The following is an 18718-nucleotide window of genomic DNA, read 5'->3' as shown; positions in this document are numbered from 1 at the left end:
GGTTCTGTGCTGACAGTGCAGAGCCTGTTTAGGATTCTCTCTCTCCCTGTCTCTCTCTGTGCCCTTCACTCTGCACATGTGTGCTCTCTCTCTTTCTGACAATGAATAAACTTTAAAAAAGAATACACACACACACAGACAAAACACCATCCCTGAAACATACCATCTCTAAAACAAATGTACGAAGTTAATGCAAATAAAACAGCAAATTGGCATTACAAAAACAAAGCTTGCAAGACTTTTATTATTAGCGGTCATACTTCTGTTGCTCTTGGAGTCATTCCACTGTGGTGTAAAAAGTAAGCTTTCTGTCTTCTGCCCTCTCCTTATATTTTCATTTAGTTTATAGTCTTTTCTTCTTATATTTTCATTTAGTTATAGAAGATATTTTATTATCAAAGCAGATTACAGTAAAAGTTTTTTAAGTTTATTTATTTTGAGAGAGAGAGAGAGCATGTGCAAGAGGGGGAGGGGCAGAGAGAGAGAGTCCCTGAGCTGTCTTTGCAGAGCCTGACATGGGGCTCAGTCCCACAAACCCAGAGACTATGACCTGAGAGCTGAAATCAAGAGTTCGATGCTTAACGAACTGAGCCATCCAGGTGCCCCAGATTACAGAAAATTTAATGAAGTGAAAACTAAAATACTAAACTTAATCTCAGAATTAAGAGATTGAATCTTCTGTCATTCATTTTTCTGTATTCATGTTTAAGGTTTATATTTGATGGTTTTAATTACTGTGTGCTTATAATTTATCAACATTACATTTAACATGAGAATGATTTCTCATGCACCTATATGGAAAACCATGTAGGAGTTTTTAATACATAAATCATGAGGATAGTACTTAAAAAACAATACAGTCTTATTCTTCTGAACTATATCGTGGAGTGTCTTTTCTTTTTCTCCTCACTTTCTAAGAAAGAGGCATTTTTCTCATTACCAAATCAATGTATATTTACTATATATAAAATACTGAAATATGTAGGAAGCTGAAAACAAGTTTTCCCAGCTCTACCATGCAGTGGCAGACATTCTTAATATAAAAACCTCTTCCAGTCATTATGTAGTATGTGGCATCTGATAAAACCCAAACTTTGCCACTTCCTATCTGTGAATCCTAAGACAAGATATTTAATCTTATGGAACCTAGATTTCCTTGGCTATAATGAAAGCAATACTAATGTTTATATACCAGAGTTATACTGTGTGGTGTGTTGTATATATTAGGTTCTTTGTGTCTTACAGCTTCTTGTCATTGTTGTTATTCTATGTGTGTGTATGTACGTGTGTGTGTATATATACATTTTATATATGTACCTAATTGGGGACTTTTATATATACATATACATATTTTTTATATATAGTGTATATATGTATATATGGTTTTGATCATTCCCCCCCACAAACTTTATTTTTTATCTAGATTTGCCATAATTTTTCTGCAATATAGTAAATCACTAAAATTTACATTTTTATGTATAAATACATATTTATATATATTATACATGTATATAAAATGCATATGTACCTTGTGTATATATATACAGTATGTATATATATGGTATTATATTCAATTTCTTTTTAATGTTTGTTTATTTTTGAGAAAGATGTAGACAGAGTGCAAGTGGGGGAGGGGCAGAGAGAGAGGGAAATACAGAATCCAGAATCTGAATAGACTTCACGCTCTGAGACTGTGAGCACAGATCCTGACGTGGGGCTAGGACTCACGAACCGTCAGATCATGACCTGGTCTGAAGTTGGACACTTAACTGACTGAGCCACCCAGGCGCCCCTGTATTTAATGTTTTGAATTCTGTTTTGTTAGTTAACAGTTGATATAAGAGAATTTCCCCATATTATTAACATACTTTGTAAATACTGTTTTTAATGTTTGTTGGTTATTCCATTGTTTTGCTATATGGTTAGTTTTTCTAACCATTCTCCTATTGCTCAACTTTTTTTTTTCCAGTTTTATTTCAAAATATGATTCACAACGTATTAATTTAAGGGGTACAACATAATGATTGGATATATGTATATATTGCAAAATGACTACCGCAATAATATGTTTAGTTAACATCCAACTGACTTAGTTCACTTAGCATAATGCCCTCAAGGTCCATTCATATTGTTGCAAATGGCTGAATAGTATTCTCTCTCTCTCTGTGTGTATGTGTGTGTGTGTGTGTGTGTGTGTATCACATATTTAAAAAAAATTTTTTTTTTTTAACGTTTATTTATTTTTGAGATAGAGAGAGACACACAGCATGAACGGGGGAGGGGCAGAGAGAGAGGGAGACACAGAATCAGAAGCAGGCTCCAGGCTCTGAGCCATCAGACCAGAGCCCGACGCAGGGCTCGAACTCGCAGACCGCAAGATCGTGACCTGAGCCGAAGTCGGACGCTTAACCGACTGAGCCACCCAGGCGCCCCTAAAAAAAATTTTTTTTAAAGTTTATTTATTTTGAGAGAGAGCATGAGCAGAGGAGGGGCAGAGAGAAAAGGAGAATCCCAAGCAGGAGGGGCAGAGGGAGAGGGAGAGGGAGAATCCCAAGTAGGCTCTCTGCTGTCAGCGTGGAGGCTAACATGGGGCTTGAATCCACAAAACCGTGAGCCAAAATCAAAAGATGTATGCTAAGCCAATTGAGCCACCCAGGTGCCCCCCACATCTTCTTTATCCATTCATCTGTTGATGGAAACTAGGTTGTTTCCCTGTCTTGGGTATTGTGAATAATGGTGCAGTGAACATGGAAGTGCAGATATTTCTTTGATAGCCTGCTTATGTCTTTTGAATATATGCATACCCAGAAGTGGTATTGCTGGATGATATGGTTGTCCTGTTTTTGACTTTTTGAGGAGCCTCCATGCTGTTTGCCATAGTGACTGTACCAATATACATTCCTGCCAACGATGCACAAGTGTTCTCTTTTCTTCACACCCTTGCCAACACTTGTTTGACAGGTTTGAGGTGATATCTCATTGTGGTTTAGATTTGTGTTTCCTTAACAATTAGAGATGTTGAGCACCTTCTTATGTATCTGTTGGTCATTTGTATGTCTTCTTTGGAAAAATGTCATTTCAGTTTCTCTGCCCATGTTTTAATGAGATTGTTAGGGATTTTTTTTCCTTTGCTATTGAGTTATATGATTCTTTATATATTTTAGATTTTAACTTCTTATCTGATAACATAGTTTGCAGATATTTTCTCCCATTCCATACATAGGCTGCTTTTTCATTTTGCTTCTGGTTTCATTTGCTGTGCAGCAACCTTTTAGTTTAGTTTGCTTTTATTGCCTTGGCTTTTTGGTGTCAAGTCCAAAAAATCATTGCCAAGACCAGTGTCAAAGAGCTTACTCCTCATGTTCTTCTAGGATTTTTATGCTTTTGGGTTCTTTGTTCAAGGCTATAATCTGGTTTGAATCTTGTGTATGGTGTATGATAGGGATCTGGTTTCATTCCTTTGCATGTGGCTGTCTAGTTTCCTCAGCACCATTTCTTGAAGAGTATCCTGTCTGCATTGTGTAGTCTTGTCTCCTTTATCATAAATTAATTGAACATTATGCATGAGTTTATTTCTGGGTTCTCTATTCTCTATTGCTCAACTTTTAAAAGGTTTTATTCCTTTTACTGTTATAAATAACATTAATACTGTCTCTGTGTTTTAAAAGACTTTAGGATTATTTCTTTTAGGCTAGATTCTCAGAAATGGGGTTATTGGCCAGCTTTTAAGATTAGGATTATTTTCGTGTTCTTGATGTATGTTGGTTAGTTTCTTCTCCAAAAGGCAATGCTAGTTTGTTTGTTTGTTTGTTTATTTTTTTAACATCTATTTATTATTGAGAGACAGAGAGAGATCATGAGCATGGGAGGGGCAGAGAGAGAGGGAGACACAGAATCCGAAGCAAGCTCCAGGCTCTGAGCTGTCAGCACAGAGCCTGACACGGGGCTCGAACTCACAGACCGTGAGATCATGACCTGAGCCGAAGTCGATGCTTAACCAACTGAGCCACCCAGGCGCCCCAAAAGGCAATGCCAGTTTAAACAGCAATTTGCAGTGTCTCTAAGACCTGTTTGCTCTGCAGCATTGTGGGTCTCATTTTTATTTTGAAAAGTAATTGAAGAAACTGGCTAGTTTTGAGGACAGTACACTGAAGTTGAGTTGGTACATTATTAGTTTAAAAGTGCAATTTACAAGGCCATGTTTGAATAGCTAGTAGGCGACTGAATAATGAGGTTTTGTAAAGGGGTGGAGATGTAGGAGTATCTGCTAGAGAAGAGATTTGGGGGTTTATGTATTGACATTCTGGAAATGCCTGGGAGAGAAAAAAAGGCTGGTAAGATTGAGGATGAATGTGTGCTGTAGAAGTCACGAAACTCAGAAAAGAAGGTTTAAGAAAAATAAGGCTTCATGGGGCACCTGGGTGGCTCAGTTGGTTAAGCATCCAACTTTGACTCAGATCATGGTCTCATGGTTTGTGGGTTTAAGCCCCGTGTTGGATTCTGTGCTGACAGTGCGGAGCCTGCTTGGGATTCTCCCTTTCTCTCTGGCCCTCCTCCACTTATGCTTTCTCTCTCTCTCAAAAACAAATTAAAGAAAAAGAAGTCTTTATATTTACTGTTTCTCACATAAATTACTTTCCATTTTATGACTAGGAAGTATCTGAAGCATGATACAAGCTTAATTAAGGTTGTGGAAGAGACCACTACAAGGTCTGCCCTGAGAATATTCTCCCATTTGCTATATAGTCTCTCTTTTCTAGAAGTTGATGATGAAGAGAAAGACTAGGATTGTTTAAATTGAAATTTTATCAGATTAGAACATTGCATATGACAGTGCATTAAATGAAAACAAGCAGTCAAAATGAATGACTGTCACTGCCTCCAACTTTGTGTTTTTTTTAACAACTTCTAAAGCAAGTTTGATTTGAATTATTTCTGATCATAAGCTTGGAATTTAGACCCTTCTCACTTGGGAGACTACCAACCTGGGACCATTTTCCTTTTCGTTACCAAAAAAATAGCTTTTATAGATTAGGGTTAGATACATTTAAAAACAACAAATATATGGAGAGGCAAACCAAGAAACAGACTCTTAACTATGGAGAGCAAACTAGAGTGGAGGTGGGAGGGGAGGATGGATGAAATAGGTGATGGGGATTAAGGAGGGCACTTGTTGGGGCACCTGGGTGCCTCAGTCGGTTAAGCGGCCGACTTCAGCTCAGGTCATGATCTCACGGTCTGTGGGTTCGAGCCCCGCGTCAGGCTCTGTGCTGAAAGCTCAGAGCCTGGAGCCTGTTTCAGATTCTGTGTCTCCCTCTCTCTTACCCTCCCCCATTCATGCTCTGTCTCTCTCTGTCTCAAAAATAAATAAATGTTAAAAAATAAAAATAAAAATAAAATTAAAAAAAAAAGGAGGGCACTTGTTGTGATGAGCACTGGGTGTTGCATGGAAATGATGAGTCATTAAATTTTATACCTGAAACTAATATTACACTGTATGTTAACTAACTGGAATTTGAATAAAAATTTGAGGGAAAAACAAACAAAAATGAAAAATCTTAGCCACATGCCTTTTGATTGAAGAGCGGTAAGGTTAATTTCTAAGGTTTATAACCTTTTAAACAAGGTATGTTTTATAGTAGTTTCCCCATTATCTGTTTAGGCATTTCCTTGTGACAATAATGGATGTATCCCCTTCATAATTTTAATCTCCTAAAGATGCCCACTGCTCTTGAAAGTAGTATCTGCCTTTAACAGTTTGTTATTTCAGTTGTTTTTTTTTTTTTAATTTTTTTAATGTTTATTTATTTTTGAGACAGAGACAGAGTGAGAGTGGGGGAGGGGCAGAGAGAGGGAGACAGAATCTGAAACAGGCTCCAGGCTCTGAGCTATCAGCACAGAGCCCGACGCAGGGCTCGAACTCACAGACCATGAGATCATGACCTGAGCCAAAGTCAGACGCTTAACCGACTGAGCCACCCAGGCGCCCCTCCACTTTGGTTTTTTGATCATACCTCCTGCCTTATTTTTCTTTTATAACCATAGGGATACTTACATTAAAATATACATTTATATCTTTTTTTAAAGTTTATTTTGAGAGAGAGAGTGAGTGGGAGAGAGGCAGAAAGAGAAAGAGAGAATCCCAAGTAGGCTCCCTGTTGTCAGTGCAAAGCCTGATGCAGGGCTGGATCTCAGAAACCATGAGATCAAAACCTGAGCCAAAATCAAGAGTTGGACACTTAACCAACTGAGCCACCCAGGCTCCTCTGTTATCTTGTTTCTTAAAAATGTATGGTATAGCTTACATCTTTAGATGTATGTACCATTTCCAGAATTTTATTTCAGTAATTAAGTTGGTTAATTGAAAAATGTTATATTCTTGGTAAAAGTTGAATAAGAAATATTTGAGTATTATTTCATAAAAACAAATACAAACTTAAGAGCTTCATGGAAAGTTTGCACAGTGTAACTTTCCAGCCTTTTTCTTTGCTATTTTCTTCTTCCCCACTTCTCAGTATCATTTTTCAGTAATTTAGTCACATGTATCTACTTCTTTCTTTTGAATCTTCTCATGATATTGTCTTTTACAGAATTATCCATATTCCCCTCTGATTGTTTACCAGCAGTCCAATCCATACTTAAAAGTTATGTTCCTTCTATTGTAAAACTCCTAATCACACAGAACCCATTATTGCCCTCCTGCTACCCCCAACTTGATGCCTGTTTTGTCTGTTACACTTAGGTCTTTTTACAGCCAGTTGTATTTATTTTTATCTCTCACACAGGACTGTGAGCTCCATTGTCTTTTTTTACTTAGTGTCAAGCCAAAGGCTTTATTCAGAGTGGTTGTTCTTTAACAGAGGCAAAGGGATATCCTTTCCGTGTGCCAAACCTGGGTTTACTAAGGAGCAAACCTACATTCTTTGCTATAAAATGTGGTAACAGTACAAGTTTGAAAGGAAAAAAGCCATTGGGTTAAAGTATTTCAAATGACAATTTTTAATCTCAGTTTTATTCCTGCTATTCCATATGGCCAGCAGTAAATAAATCCTTAGCTTTTCAAATGTAGAAAGATGTTGAAATATTGAGCACTTGTAGGAGCATCATTTCTTTTTTCTTTCTGTTTTCCTTTAGGACCATTATTTCTTTTTAATAGTGGTGCTATGTACTTGATTGTCATTTTTGGTCTTTGTGTATAAACCATGAGAAGCCAAGGGCATAGCCATGTGCCTTTGGTCCTTTTAATAGTATATGTTAGTTAAAAATATTTTTCATTTTGCCTTAAACTTTCTAATTATAAAAGTGTCACTTAGGTAAATGCTTCTGATAGAAATTCAAACAATATGAAGATACACAAAATCAAAAAGAAATCCTTCTTCATACTCTTAATATTCCATCCACACTTCTTCACAAAGATCTTCATAATAGAGTTTGATTTGAGTATTTTCATTCTTTTCTTTACACATTTTCATTTAGATATAGATACGAATTTTTAAAAAACAACTGGGATATAATATGTATATGGGGTGTATGTGCGTGCATGTGTCGGGGTGTTTATTGACTTTTTTTTTCCTACTTCACCATGTGTCTTGGAGAACCATGTTAGTGCTTGGTGATTTGTTTCCTTTTTAATTTGCTATATTCATAATGTGGATGTATATTGTAGTAAAATAGAAAAACCAGGGAACATAGGCAGCAAGGTATTTCATGTAATCAAGTGATAGCCCCTGAGGTGCTCAAGTAAATCAATGTCTGACAAGGTGGGATAGTTAGCACAGAACCTTACCATTAACTTGTTCATTAGAATTCCTTTTGGACATACTTTGTAAATGTTTAGCTCTTTCAAGGTAAAAAATATTTTCTTTCAATTGCCTGACAGTAGTTAGCACTCAGTAAAATTACTGAATGATCAAAAGACTGGTGACAGTTAACTTCTGGATGAAAGAATACAAAGTTCAGGGGGTGACTTGGTGGCTTAGTGGTTGGCTCAGTGGTTAAGTGTCCAACTTCAGCTCAGGTTATGATCTCGCTGTTTGTGAGTTCGAGCCCCATGTTGGGCTCTGTCCTGACAGCGTGGAGCCTGGAACCTGCTTCGAGTTCTGTGTTCCCCTCTCTTTCTGCCCCTTTCCCACTCATGTGCACGTGCATTCTCTCTCTCTCTCTCTCTCTCTCTCTCTCTCTCTCAAAAATGAATAAATATTTTTTAAAAAATTTAAAGAATACAAAGTTCAACCAACTGATGCTTACCAGAATGGAGGTAGGTGGAGAGATGGATGAAACAGATGATGGGAATTAAGGAGGGCACTGGTGATGAGCACCAGGTGATGTTAATGAAGTGTTGACTCACTCACTGTATTTTACACCTGAAGCTAATATTATACTGTATCTTAACTAGAATTCAAATGAAAATTAAAAAAAAAAAAAAAGAATAGATTTCTGATAATGAATTTCTACCAATGATGATTTGAAGAAAAAAATTTTTTTCCAATAATGATTTCTGTAAGATATCTCAGGGTATTTATTACTGAGTTAATTAAATATTCCATTTACCATGGTCAAGGATTCTTTGGCAGTATGTGTCAGAATTTAATATTCTTTCATTCTGTTTTTGTTTAGTATCTCTTCCTTGCCTTATTTTCATTAACATTTATTTGAAAACTTCATTTGCTTATCTTAAGATGAATTCTTCTTTTCAGCATCCAGTGTTGGATGAACCAATAGCAGAAGCTGTCTGTATTATAGCAGATATGGATAAATGGACTGTTCAAGTGGCCAGTAGCCAGAGACGAATGACAGATAATAAATTGGGAAAGGAAGTATTGGTTTCCAGTCTTGTTTCCAACCTGCTTCATTCCACTCTTCAGCTTTATAAGCATAACTTGTCTCCAAATTTTGTAAGTATGTAAGGCTTGAATTATTTAGCACTCTGATAGGTGACTAAACTTTAGTATGTGCCTACATTGAATACTGTTGTTAGCTTCATCACTGTTGCCTGGAAGAAAGATGTTATGGTGTGAATGTTTGTATTTCCCTAAAATCCATGTGTTGAAGCCCAAACACCTGATAGGATTCTGTTCGGAGATGGGCCTTTGGGAGGTAATTAGGGTTAGATTAGGTGATGAGGGTGGGGACCTCATGATGGCATTAGTGGCTTTCTAAGAAAAGCAAAAGAGATTGTGAGGATGCAGCTACAGGCAGTGCTCTGTCTGCCTGGAAGAGAGTTCTCATCAGAACTGGACCCTGCTGGCACCCTGATCTTTGGACTTCCAGCATCCAGAAATGTTGTTTAAATCATTGAATCTGTGCTATTTTGTAATGGCAGCCCAAACTCAGAAAGAGATGTGAACATTTCTGTATATTGTATGGTTGCAGCAGCCAGAATTTAGTGCCTGACTTGTGTCATGTAAGGTATGGATATGCAATGCCTGCACCCCTGCCCCATCTTTGTGCAGAATGCCATTGCATTCTAGAGCCTCATTGTTGTGTCAGGACTTTGAATGACCCCTCTTCTAATACTGAATAACCTCTTACTGAGGACACCATTTCCAATTTCCAAAGTTCTTTTTTTTTTCTTTTTAGGAGAAATCTAATACAGCTTAGTTAAAAACCTCCATAAATCAACATTATAAAGTCCACATATAACAAATCTACAGCTAACATTATTCTCAGTGGTGAAAGACTGAAAGTTTTACCCCTTAGATCAAGGACAAGGCATGGATGCCCACTTTCACCACTTCTATTGTACATAGTACTGGAAATTGCTAGGCAGAGCAGTTAAGCAAGAAGAAGAAACAAAAAGTATCCTAATTGGAAAGGAAAAGGTGAAATTATCTCTGCAGATGACATAATCTTAAATGTAGAAAACTTAAAGATTCCACAAAAGAACAGATAGAGCTAATAAATGAATCCAGCAAATCTGCAAGGTACAAAATCAGCAAAGATAGTTGTACTTCCATATACTAGCAATGAACAATCTAAAATGGAAGTTAAGAAAGCACTTAAAATAGCATCAAAAGAATAAATTACTTAGTAATAAATTTGACCAGACCCAAATGGCTTGTATACTGAAAACTAGAAAACATTGCTGAAAGAAATAAAAGACATACATAAAGAGAAAGACATCTAGTGTTCATAAATTGGAAGTCTTAGTATTATTAAGATGACTGTACTACCCAAAGTAATCTACTTACTCAGTACAATCCTTAGAAAAAATCCCAATGACTTCCTTTTTGTTTGAGGAAATAGATCAAGTATCCTAAAATTTGTATGGTCTCTCAAAGGACTTAAAGAGCCAAAATAATCCTAAAAAAAGAAAAAGATGGAGGACTCACACCTCCTGATTTCAAAACTTAGTACAAAGTGACAATCTTCAAAACAGTTTGATATGGCTTTGGGACAGACACATAAAGCAATAGAATATGATAGCCCCCAAATAAACCTTTACTTACATGGTCAGTTGGTTTTGGACAAAGGAGTCACGACCATTCAAAGAGGACAAGAGCTTTTGCAATAAATCGTGTTGAGAAAACTGGATATCCACATGGCAAAAGCATGAAATTGCGCCCTTTATGCCATGTACAAAAATGAACTCAAACTTGAATGTGACTTAAACCTAAACTTAAACCTAAACTTAAGTGCTTAAACTGTGTAAAAAACTGTTTGAAGAAAACCTTGGGGGATAATCTTTATGACATTCGATTTGGCACTGATTACTTGGATTTAAAATCAAAAGCACAGAGATGCCTGGGTGGCTCAGTTGGTTAAGTGTTCGACTTGGGGCAGGTCATGATTTCACAGCTTGTGAGTTCGAGCCCCATGTCCAGGCTCTGTGCTGACAACTCAGAGCCTGGAGTCTGCTTTGGATTCTGTGTCTCCCTCTCTCTCTGCCCTTCCCCTGCTTGCCTTTCTCTCTCTCTTTCTCTCTCTCTCTCTCTCTCTCTCTATCTCACTCTCAAAAATAAATGGACATTAAAAAAAATTTTAGAAGCACAGGCAAGAAAAGTAAAAAGTAGATACATGGGACTTCAGCAAATTCAAATTTTTGTACATCAAAGGACATTATCAACAAGTGAAAAGACAATGTGCAGGGTAGGGGAAAATATTTGTAAATCATGTATCTTCCAAGAGATTGGTGTCCAGAATATATAGAGAACTCCCACAATTCAACAACAAAAAAGAAAAACTCAATTTGAAAGTTGGCAAATAGACATTTCTCTAAAGATGTACAAACAGTCGTTGAGCATATGAAAAGATCTTCAACATCATTAGTCATTAGGAAAATGTAAATCAAAACCACAGTAAGATACTCCTTCACACCCATAAGTATGGTTCCGATCAAAAACAAGAATAACAAGGATTAGCCAAAATGTGGAGAAATGGGAACCCTTGCGCAATGCTGGTGGGAGTGTAAAATGGTGCAGCTGCTGTGCAAAACACTTTGGCAGTTCCCGAAAGAGTTTAACGTTGTATTGTCCCATGATTCAGCAATTCTACTTCTGGGTTGATACTCATAACATTTGAAAGCAGGGACTCAAATAATTGTACTGTCATGTTCATGGCAACATTATTTCCAATGGCCAAAAGTTGGAAATAACTCATGTCCATCAACAAATGAATGGATAAACAAAATGTGGTATAATACATAGAATGGGATATTTGAGTCATAAAAAGGAATGTAATTCTAATACCTTTTGATACAGCATGGATGAACCTTGCACACATTATGCTATGTAGAATTAGCAAAAAGGACAGATATTATATGATTCTAGCTAAGTGAGGTATCTAGAATAGGCAAATTCATAGAGATAGAAAGTAGATAGAGATTACCAAGGGCTTGGGGGAAGGAGGGAATGAGGAGTTATTATGTAATGGGTGCAGAGTTTCTGTTTGGGATAATGAAAAAAAGTTCTTGAAATGGATTGTGATGATGGTTGCACAACATTGTGACTGTACTTAATGCCACAGAATTGTATACTTAAAAATGGTTAATATAGTAAATTCCCAGATATATGTAAATTATATGTAAAGCTTATAGGTGTGTGTGTGTATGTATAATTTCTGTTTTGCTTTTCCAAGAATAAAATGGGTTGTTATTAGCAGTTTTGGGTTTTTTTTTTTTTTTTGAGTAAGCTCCATGCCCAGTGTGAGACTCAAGCTCACAATCCTGAGATCAAGAGTCACACGGTCTACAGACTGAGCCAGCCAGCCAGTCACACCTGTTAGCAGTTTTAATAGTTGATTTTCATTGGAAAGGAATGGTCTGCAAGAATTTAGTGGGTTTTGTTTGTTTTTGTTTTAAATATTTATTTATTTTGAGAGAGAGAGCGCGCACACGCCAGAGGGTGCACAGCAGGGGAGGGGCAGAGAGAGAGAGAGAGAGAGAGAGAGAGAGAGAGAGAGAGAGAATTCCATGCAGGCTCTGAGCTATCAGGGCAGAGCTGGACACAGGTCTTGATCTCTCAAACCGAGATCGTGACCTGAGCTGAAATCGATAATCTGTTGCTGAACCTACTGAGCCACCCAGGCATCCTGAGAATTTAGTGTTTTAACACCTGAAACTCATGTTTTGTCCTCATACAAGTATAGCATTAATTCACATGAAAAATCACCTATTGTATTTAATTGAGCAAGTTAGTTGATAAATGGAGTGTGTATGTGTTTTAGTTTTTAATGTTCTAGCCTAGAAACCTCTCTTTTCTAGTAAGGACTACTGAGCATTCTCTGTGAGCTGTTGTAGACTTTTTTCTTTAACTCCCCAGAGTGGAATGCACCCTGTCCTATGTAAATATGTTTGAAATGTATCATGAGTATTATATTTATCAAATTTGGAATAAAAGTGTTTTTTAAAGCTATGGAAATGTGTAGTGATAGTTTCACATCTTTTTGAATGTACTTAATGCTTCTCAGTTGTACACTTAAAAATGGTTAAAAAGGAAAATTTTATATTGTGTTTAATTTACTGCATTAAAAAACAACAACAACACAGGGTTCCTGGATGGCTCAGTCAGTTAAGCATTTGACTCTTGATTTTGGCTCAGGTCATGATCTCATGGATTCATGATATTGAGCCCCACGTTGGGCTCTGCGCTGATAGTGCAGAGCTTGCTTGGGATTCTCTCTCCCTCCCTCTCTCCGAACCTCTCCTGCTCCCACTCTCTTTATCTCTCTCAAAATAAATAAACAAACTTTTAAAAAATCTCTGTAGGATCTAAATGTTTGATATGAGCAAGAAAAAAATTTACACTCCTTTAGCTAAAATTATGTGCTTTAAAAATGTGCTCAAAATTTTAATTTATATACAAATAACTAAACAGAATTGTCACAAATGTGATGCTTTGGAATTTCTACCTTCACTGCAGTGTGTAATGCATCTCGAAGACCGATTACAGGAGTTATACTTCAAGAGCAAAATGCTGTCTGAATACCTGAAAGGACAGATGCGTGTCCATGTCAAGGAACTAGGAGTGGTTCTAGGGTATGTTTATGGTTTCTTTTCTGGCTTTGTTTTCTCGTTACACTTTCTTTTTTTTTTTTTTTTATTTTTTTTTTTTTATGTTTATTCATTTTTGAAAGACAGAGACAGAGCATAAGTAGGGGTGGTTAGAGAGAGAGGGAGACACAGAATCTGAAGCACGCTTCCAGCTCTGAGCTGTCAGCACAGAGCCCGACGTGGGGCTCAAACTCAGGAACTGTGAGATCATGACCTGAGCTGAAGTCGGAGGCTCAACCGACTGAGCCACGCAGGCCCCCCTCGTTACACTTTCTTTAGAAAAGGAATGTTCCTCAGAATTGCCTTTTTTCATTTTAAGTTATTTTCCTGTTAGAAGCTGAACAGTTACCAGTTGGATTGCTCTGTACCATATAAAAGCACATCCCTGGCCTCCACTTGTACTATTACAGTAAGTTGAGAATATGGTCAGATAAAAATGAACTAAAATCTGAATTTTCATCTTAGTGAAAATAAGTAAGTATTCATTTTTATTCATTTATGTGTTAAAACTCATCATTCCCAGCATATGACCTGCCATCCACATGAGCTGATTGAAATAACACCATTCTGTGGGTGGTAGAACATTATCTACATATTACTTACTATTCATTCCCTATTATCTTTATATTATATCTGTTTACTTTGCAGTTACTCCTGGGGAAAAGACACTTTCCTAAAATGCCAACTGAAGGAGGAACAGGAAGTTGGTGGGAGGCATTGTATAGCCCTTTTCCTTATATTCTGTAGTCACTTTGCCTATGTTCTATGGCTACTTTGTGTGTGTGTGTGTGTGTGTGTGTGTGTGTGTGTGTGTGAGAATGTCAATTATTTCTCGAAATCCTGTTGAATAAATTAAAACGGTAGAAATTTTTAAAATTAATCTTTTTAGAAGGGAGGGAAAGTCAACATTAAGTAGCAACTGTGCATCAGAAACCAAATTAAATTCTTTGATTAATGTTAATCCTCATCATCTAGACTGGACATAGATGATTCTGTGTGTGTCATGTCTTTTTTTTTTAAATTTAAACTAGCTTTTAATTTATTATGCATATAACCAGATTTTACAGTGCATTTTGACATAAAATTAAAATTAATTCATCAGTGTCTTTTCCTCAACTTCTAACCCTCACCCACATAGTTGATGGATTGTCTCTTCTTACAGAATTTTTAAATGTAGAGGATAAAAAATATAAATTAGTTTGTATTCTACATATCATCCTGCAATTTGCCTTGGAATAGATGTTGAATGTTCATACAAGCACACACTAATTTATTTTTAATGGTTGTATAGCATTTCATTATTTGATAGAATTTAAATCATTTTCAGGTTTTTTGCTGTTACAAATTAGTGCTGAAATGAATATAAATCTTTGAAGTTTGTAGGATAAATTCTTAGAAGTAGAATTTTTGGTTAAAGGACATGTGTATTAAATTTTTGATAGATATTGTTAGTTATTGTGATAGGTAATACTAAAGGTTATCCAAAAAATATCAGAATAGATTCTCACAGACAGCAGGAAGCTACCTCTTCCTACTGCTGCCTATTAGCAAATTTTTTCATCTTTGTTAAACTACTAGCTGAAAAAATGTAATAGGATTTTACTCAGATTTATTCTCTAACTGTGAATGAATCTGCATAACTTTTTCTGTCTTTATTGGCCTTTTTTTCCCCTATAAATTATTTGTGGTAGGATGAATTTTTAAGAAGCATCCATTACTTCTTCCCAGTACTTCTTTTTATAAAAACATTTGTATCCAGGGGTGCCTGGGTGACTCAGTCGGTTAAGCATCTGACTTCAGCTCAGGTCATGATCTCATGGTTTGTGGGTTCAAGCCCCACATCGGGCCCTGTGCTGACAGCTCGGAGCCCAGAGCCTGCTTCTGATTCTGTGTCTCCCCCTCCTTCTACCCCTCCCATGCTCATGCTCTGTCTCTGTCTCTCAATAATAAATAAACATTTTTAAAAAAAACCCTTTTTTTTTTTTAAATAAGAAAACATTTGTATCCAAAACAGTATGGGTGCACACAATTTTTCTATTATTTATTGTATTTCTTACATACTGTCCCTTGCCCTGATACATGGTCCATTAGCAGGTCAGTGATATGCTTTCCTACATCCATGATCTTGTTGCTGTTGGGTTTCAGAGACTTTCTTTTTAAAAAATCTTTGGCTCTGGTTTTTACTTACTGAAAAATTTCCAGCTTGTGTTATCTTCGACTCTCTTCTTATCCTTTTCCTTTTGGCCAGAGTGCCCTATGTTCTTGACATCTGAGAGATAGTGTGACTTTACCCGTAGCACTTACTGCCTGTAGGACACATGTCCTGGGTACAGAATGCCTAACCTGAAATTTTTTTTTTCTTTATTTCAGGATTGAATCCAGTGATCTTCCTCTTCTGGCTGCTGTAGCAAGCACTCACTCTCCATATGTTGCTCAGATACTCCTTTAACACAAAGGTCATTAGAAATTAACTTTGGTAGAAAGTTAAATAGAAACTAAAGAAGCAGATGCAACATGCATTTATGGCTTTTTTTCTCCCTGTTAGACTTCCATCTGAATGAGTCAAATGCCTGGGTATCCTGCATTGCAGTACATATTGTGTGATCATTGGATTGCTTTTTCCTTTTGGCTGGACTTTTGGGTGGTGGTATATTTTTAACCAAGTGAGCCTAAAGCAGCATAAATAATATTTAGGGAAAGCATTTGAAAAAGCCAAAGTATAGAAATTTCTACAAAATGAATATCATCAAGGAATTTCATATGATCACTCCTGTGTTGCCACACCCATAAATAGCATTGGATATCTCACAATTAAATGACTCAGAAATAGTCATTTAATTAATTTGAATTCCTTATTTCTAAGGTATGGAGACCTATAAAAACTTGATTATTCTTTTGTTTTTCAATTCAAAATAGCTAATTTTAGAGTATTTCTCAAACTATTTTAAATAGCCTGTTAATTATAATAATTCAGAATAATGAGTGTAAATGTGTGTATGTTATCCATCCAAGTGTACATATGTATCTATTTTTTAAAGAAGCAGAGGTAGAAATACAAGATTGATTGGTAAACATGTCTTTTTAAAAAAAATATTTTCAACTAGTATCAGTTGTAAATAGTGTTGAAATGTTGCTTTCTGGTGAATTATCTGTTTCACACACCCTAAAACATAACTAAAGCCAATCTTTTTTTTAAGGCTGAGTAATGTAGGTTCCCCAAATAAAAATACTACTTTATACCATTTGTTTTGTTTGTAAGAATAAGCTAATTCTTATAAATGTTAGTATTTACATTTTTGCATCTAATTTAATAAATAAAAATTAGGATTAAAAATTGCACCAAAGCATTGGGAAAAATAATACTGTTTTCTTTAAAAGTGCTCAGGTAGCCAAGGCCTTTGCTTTCAATATCAGCCCTTCTTGAACCCATAGGAACTGAATGTTTGTTTCACTGCTTCATAATAATCAGTTTACACTAATAGAGCTTATTAATTCTTAAAATTACTCTTTTCTCTAATAGCCCCTCCCTTCCAAAATCTAATTTGTTTTCAGAATTTTCACTTTTCAGTTGTTAATATTTTTTGTATATATTGTAGAGTGTTGCTTATAAGAAAGGCTAATATGGAACCAAACTCTTGTAAGTAATGTAAATATAAAGATGGGTAGATAAAGTTTTCATTATGCTCTACTACCTCAGTTTACTTGAATACTACATTATAGTTTATTCTTTACTTACCTGATTTAAGATACTTTTAATGCTAAAAGTGAAATTGGTTTCTGCTTTCGTGGACTATTTTCATCATAATTAATTGATTAGCTTAAAAAAACTACTTGCTATTCTCTTACTCAATATAATTACTGTATAATACATTCATTCTTGCTGTTTGAATTTTCAGTAAATAAGGACGATTTCTGTGGTTTGTTTAGTCTTTGGCCTTGAATTTATAGTGTTGGGTCACATTTTGCTTTGTTCTTTATGTATTCATGAACTCTCTAATAGAAAAGAAATGGTTATTTTAATGGAGTGTAAACCTGAAATTGTTGTGCCTGTAATCATTGTTGCCCCTGTGTCCTGTCACCTGGTCCCAGTTAATACCTGAGTCTCCCATGGATGACTTGCTGCCAAGGAGCATTTATAGATCTGTTTTCTTTGGCTTGAGTTTCCTATTCCATTAATTACTGAAATTCTTCCCTCTTTTATTGTTTGGGATTCTATAGTCAGTCTCTTTGGCAGGATTCAGAGTATAGACAGATTCATATGGGGGCCACTGTACATTATTTTTTTTTATTGTAGTTCAAATGATATGTATGTAGCAGGTAGATAATGTCTGATTTTGCTTGTTTTCTTTTTTTAATTAATCATCAAATGATTCACAGTCCTGTTTGAAATCTCTATCATTTAGGAAATCTAGTCTTCAGTAAATGGATGGCCTATGCTACTACCGTTCCTTTTAAAACTAAGCTTTGCTCAGAAGGAAGAACCTTAGTTTCTTAATAGAATCATTAATCCTTATAGGATTCCTGAGTTTTATAATTCCTAACCCTCTGTAATTTCTACTGCCTTCATCATAGTCATGTTTTTCCTTACACAAAGCCCAAGGAATGAGCTGCTACTTCTTTAAAGTGTGATCATTATGATGAATGTGAAAAGAGTTCTGGCCTGTTCACAATAATTTTTTCAACTTCTTATGGTACAAACAGTTATGTGTTACATATTTTAAAAACCTGTTTGATGCAACAGGGAATAAAAAAACCCTGTTAATGTTGCAACAGGAAATGAAAAAGGGATCTTTTACATTATAGATTTAAAACTAATTTTTCCTTGTATATAAACTAATTGGTTTGTTTTGAAATATTTTTAGCTTTTACTAATGTGTCTTAATTTTGAGTTTGAAAATGTTAAGTGCAATAAACATACTAGCACAGATTTCATTTTGTTGCAATTGGCATACACTGGGGATGATCACTTAAAAAAAAAGATTTTACACCATGCCTACTTCTGGTGGATGTCTTATGAGATTGTTCTGCTTTCTCTTAAGTTATTTAGATGGTGGGATATGTAAAATGTACATACTTGTTCCTTGTTCTGTATACATTTCTCAAATGTACACCTGTATTATAATAACCTCCCAGTTCTAGGGGAAATTTGTGCAATAAATACACGTCGATTTGATGGATGATGTTAGTCTCTTTCATGTGTTAATAAGGTGTATGTAACATCATAGACTC

The 18718-nt window shown here is 35.9% G+C and overlaps 1 protein-coding gene across 3 annotated transcripts in view; it reads left to right on the top strand.

Moving 5' to 3' along the window:
* Positions 1-18662, top strand: part of FNIP1 (folliculin interacting protein 1) — a 153165-nt gene extending 134503 nt beyond the window's left edge. For all 3 annotated transcript variants that reach the window (XM_049648466.1, XM_049648465.1, XM_049648464.1), the window contains 3 exons: positions 8697-8894; positions 13359-13474; positions 15860-18662. In XM_049648466.1, the coding sequence (XP_049504423.1) occupies positions 8697-8894; positions 13359-13474; positions 15860-15938 (393 nt within the window). In that variant the 3' untranslated portion in view covers positions 15939-18662. The remainder of the gene's footprint in view (positions 1-8696; positions 8895-13358; positions 13475-15859) is intronic.
* Positions 18663-18718: the final 56 nt, after the last annotated feature.

Source organism: Panthera uncia (assembly GCF_023721935.1).
Source record: "Panthera uncia isolate 11264 chromosome A1 unlocalized genomic scaffold, Puncia_PCG_1.0 HiC_scaffold_17, whole genome shotgun sequence".
Taxonomy (NCBI): domain Eukaryota; kingdom Metazoa; phylum Chordata; class Mammalia; order Carnivora; family Felidae; genus Panthera; species Panthera uncia.
Note: the sequence above shows the minus strand (reverse complement) of the source record. Positions and strands in the feature narration are given on the sequence as shown.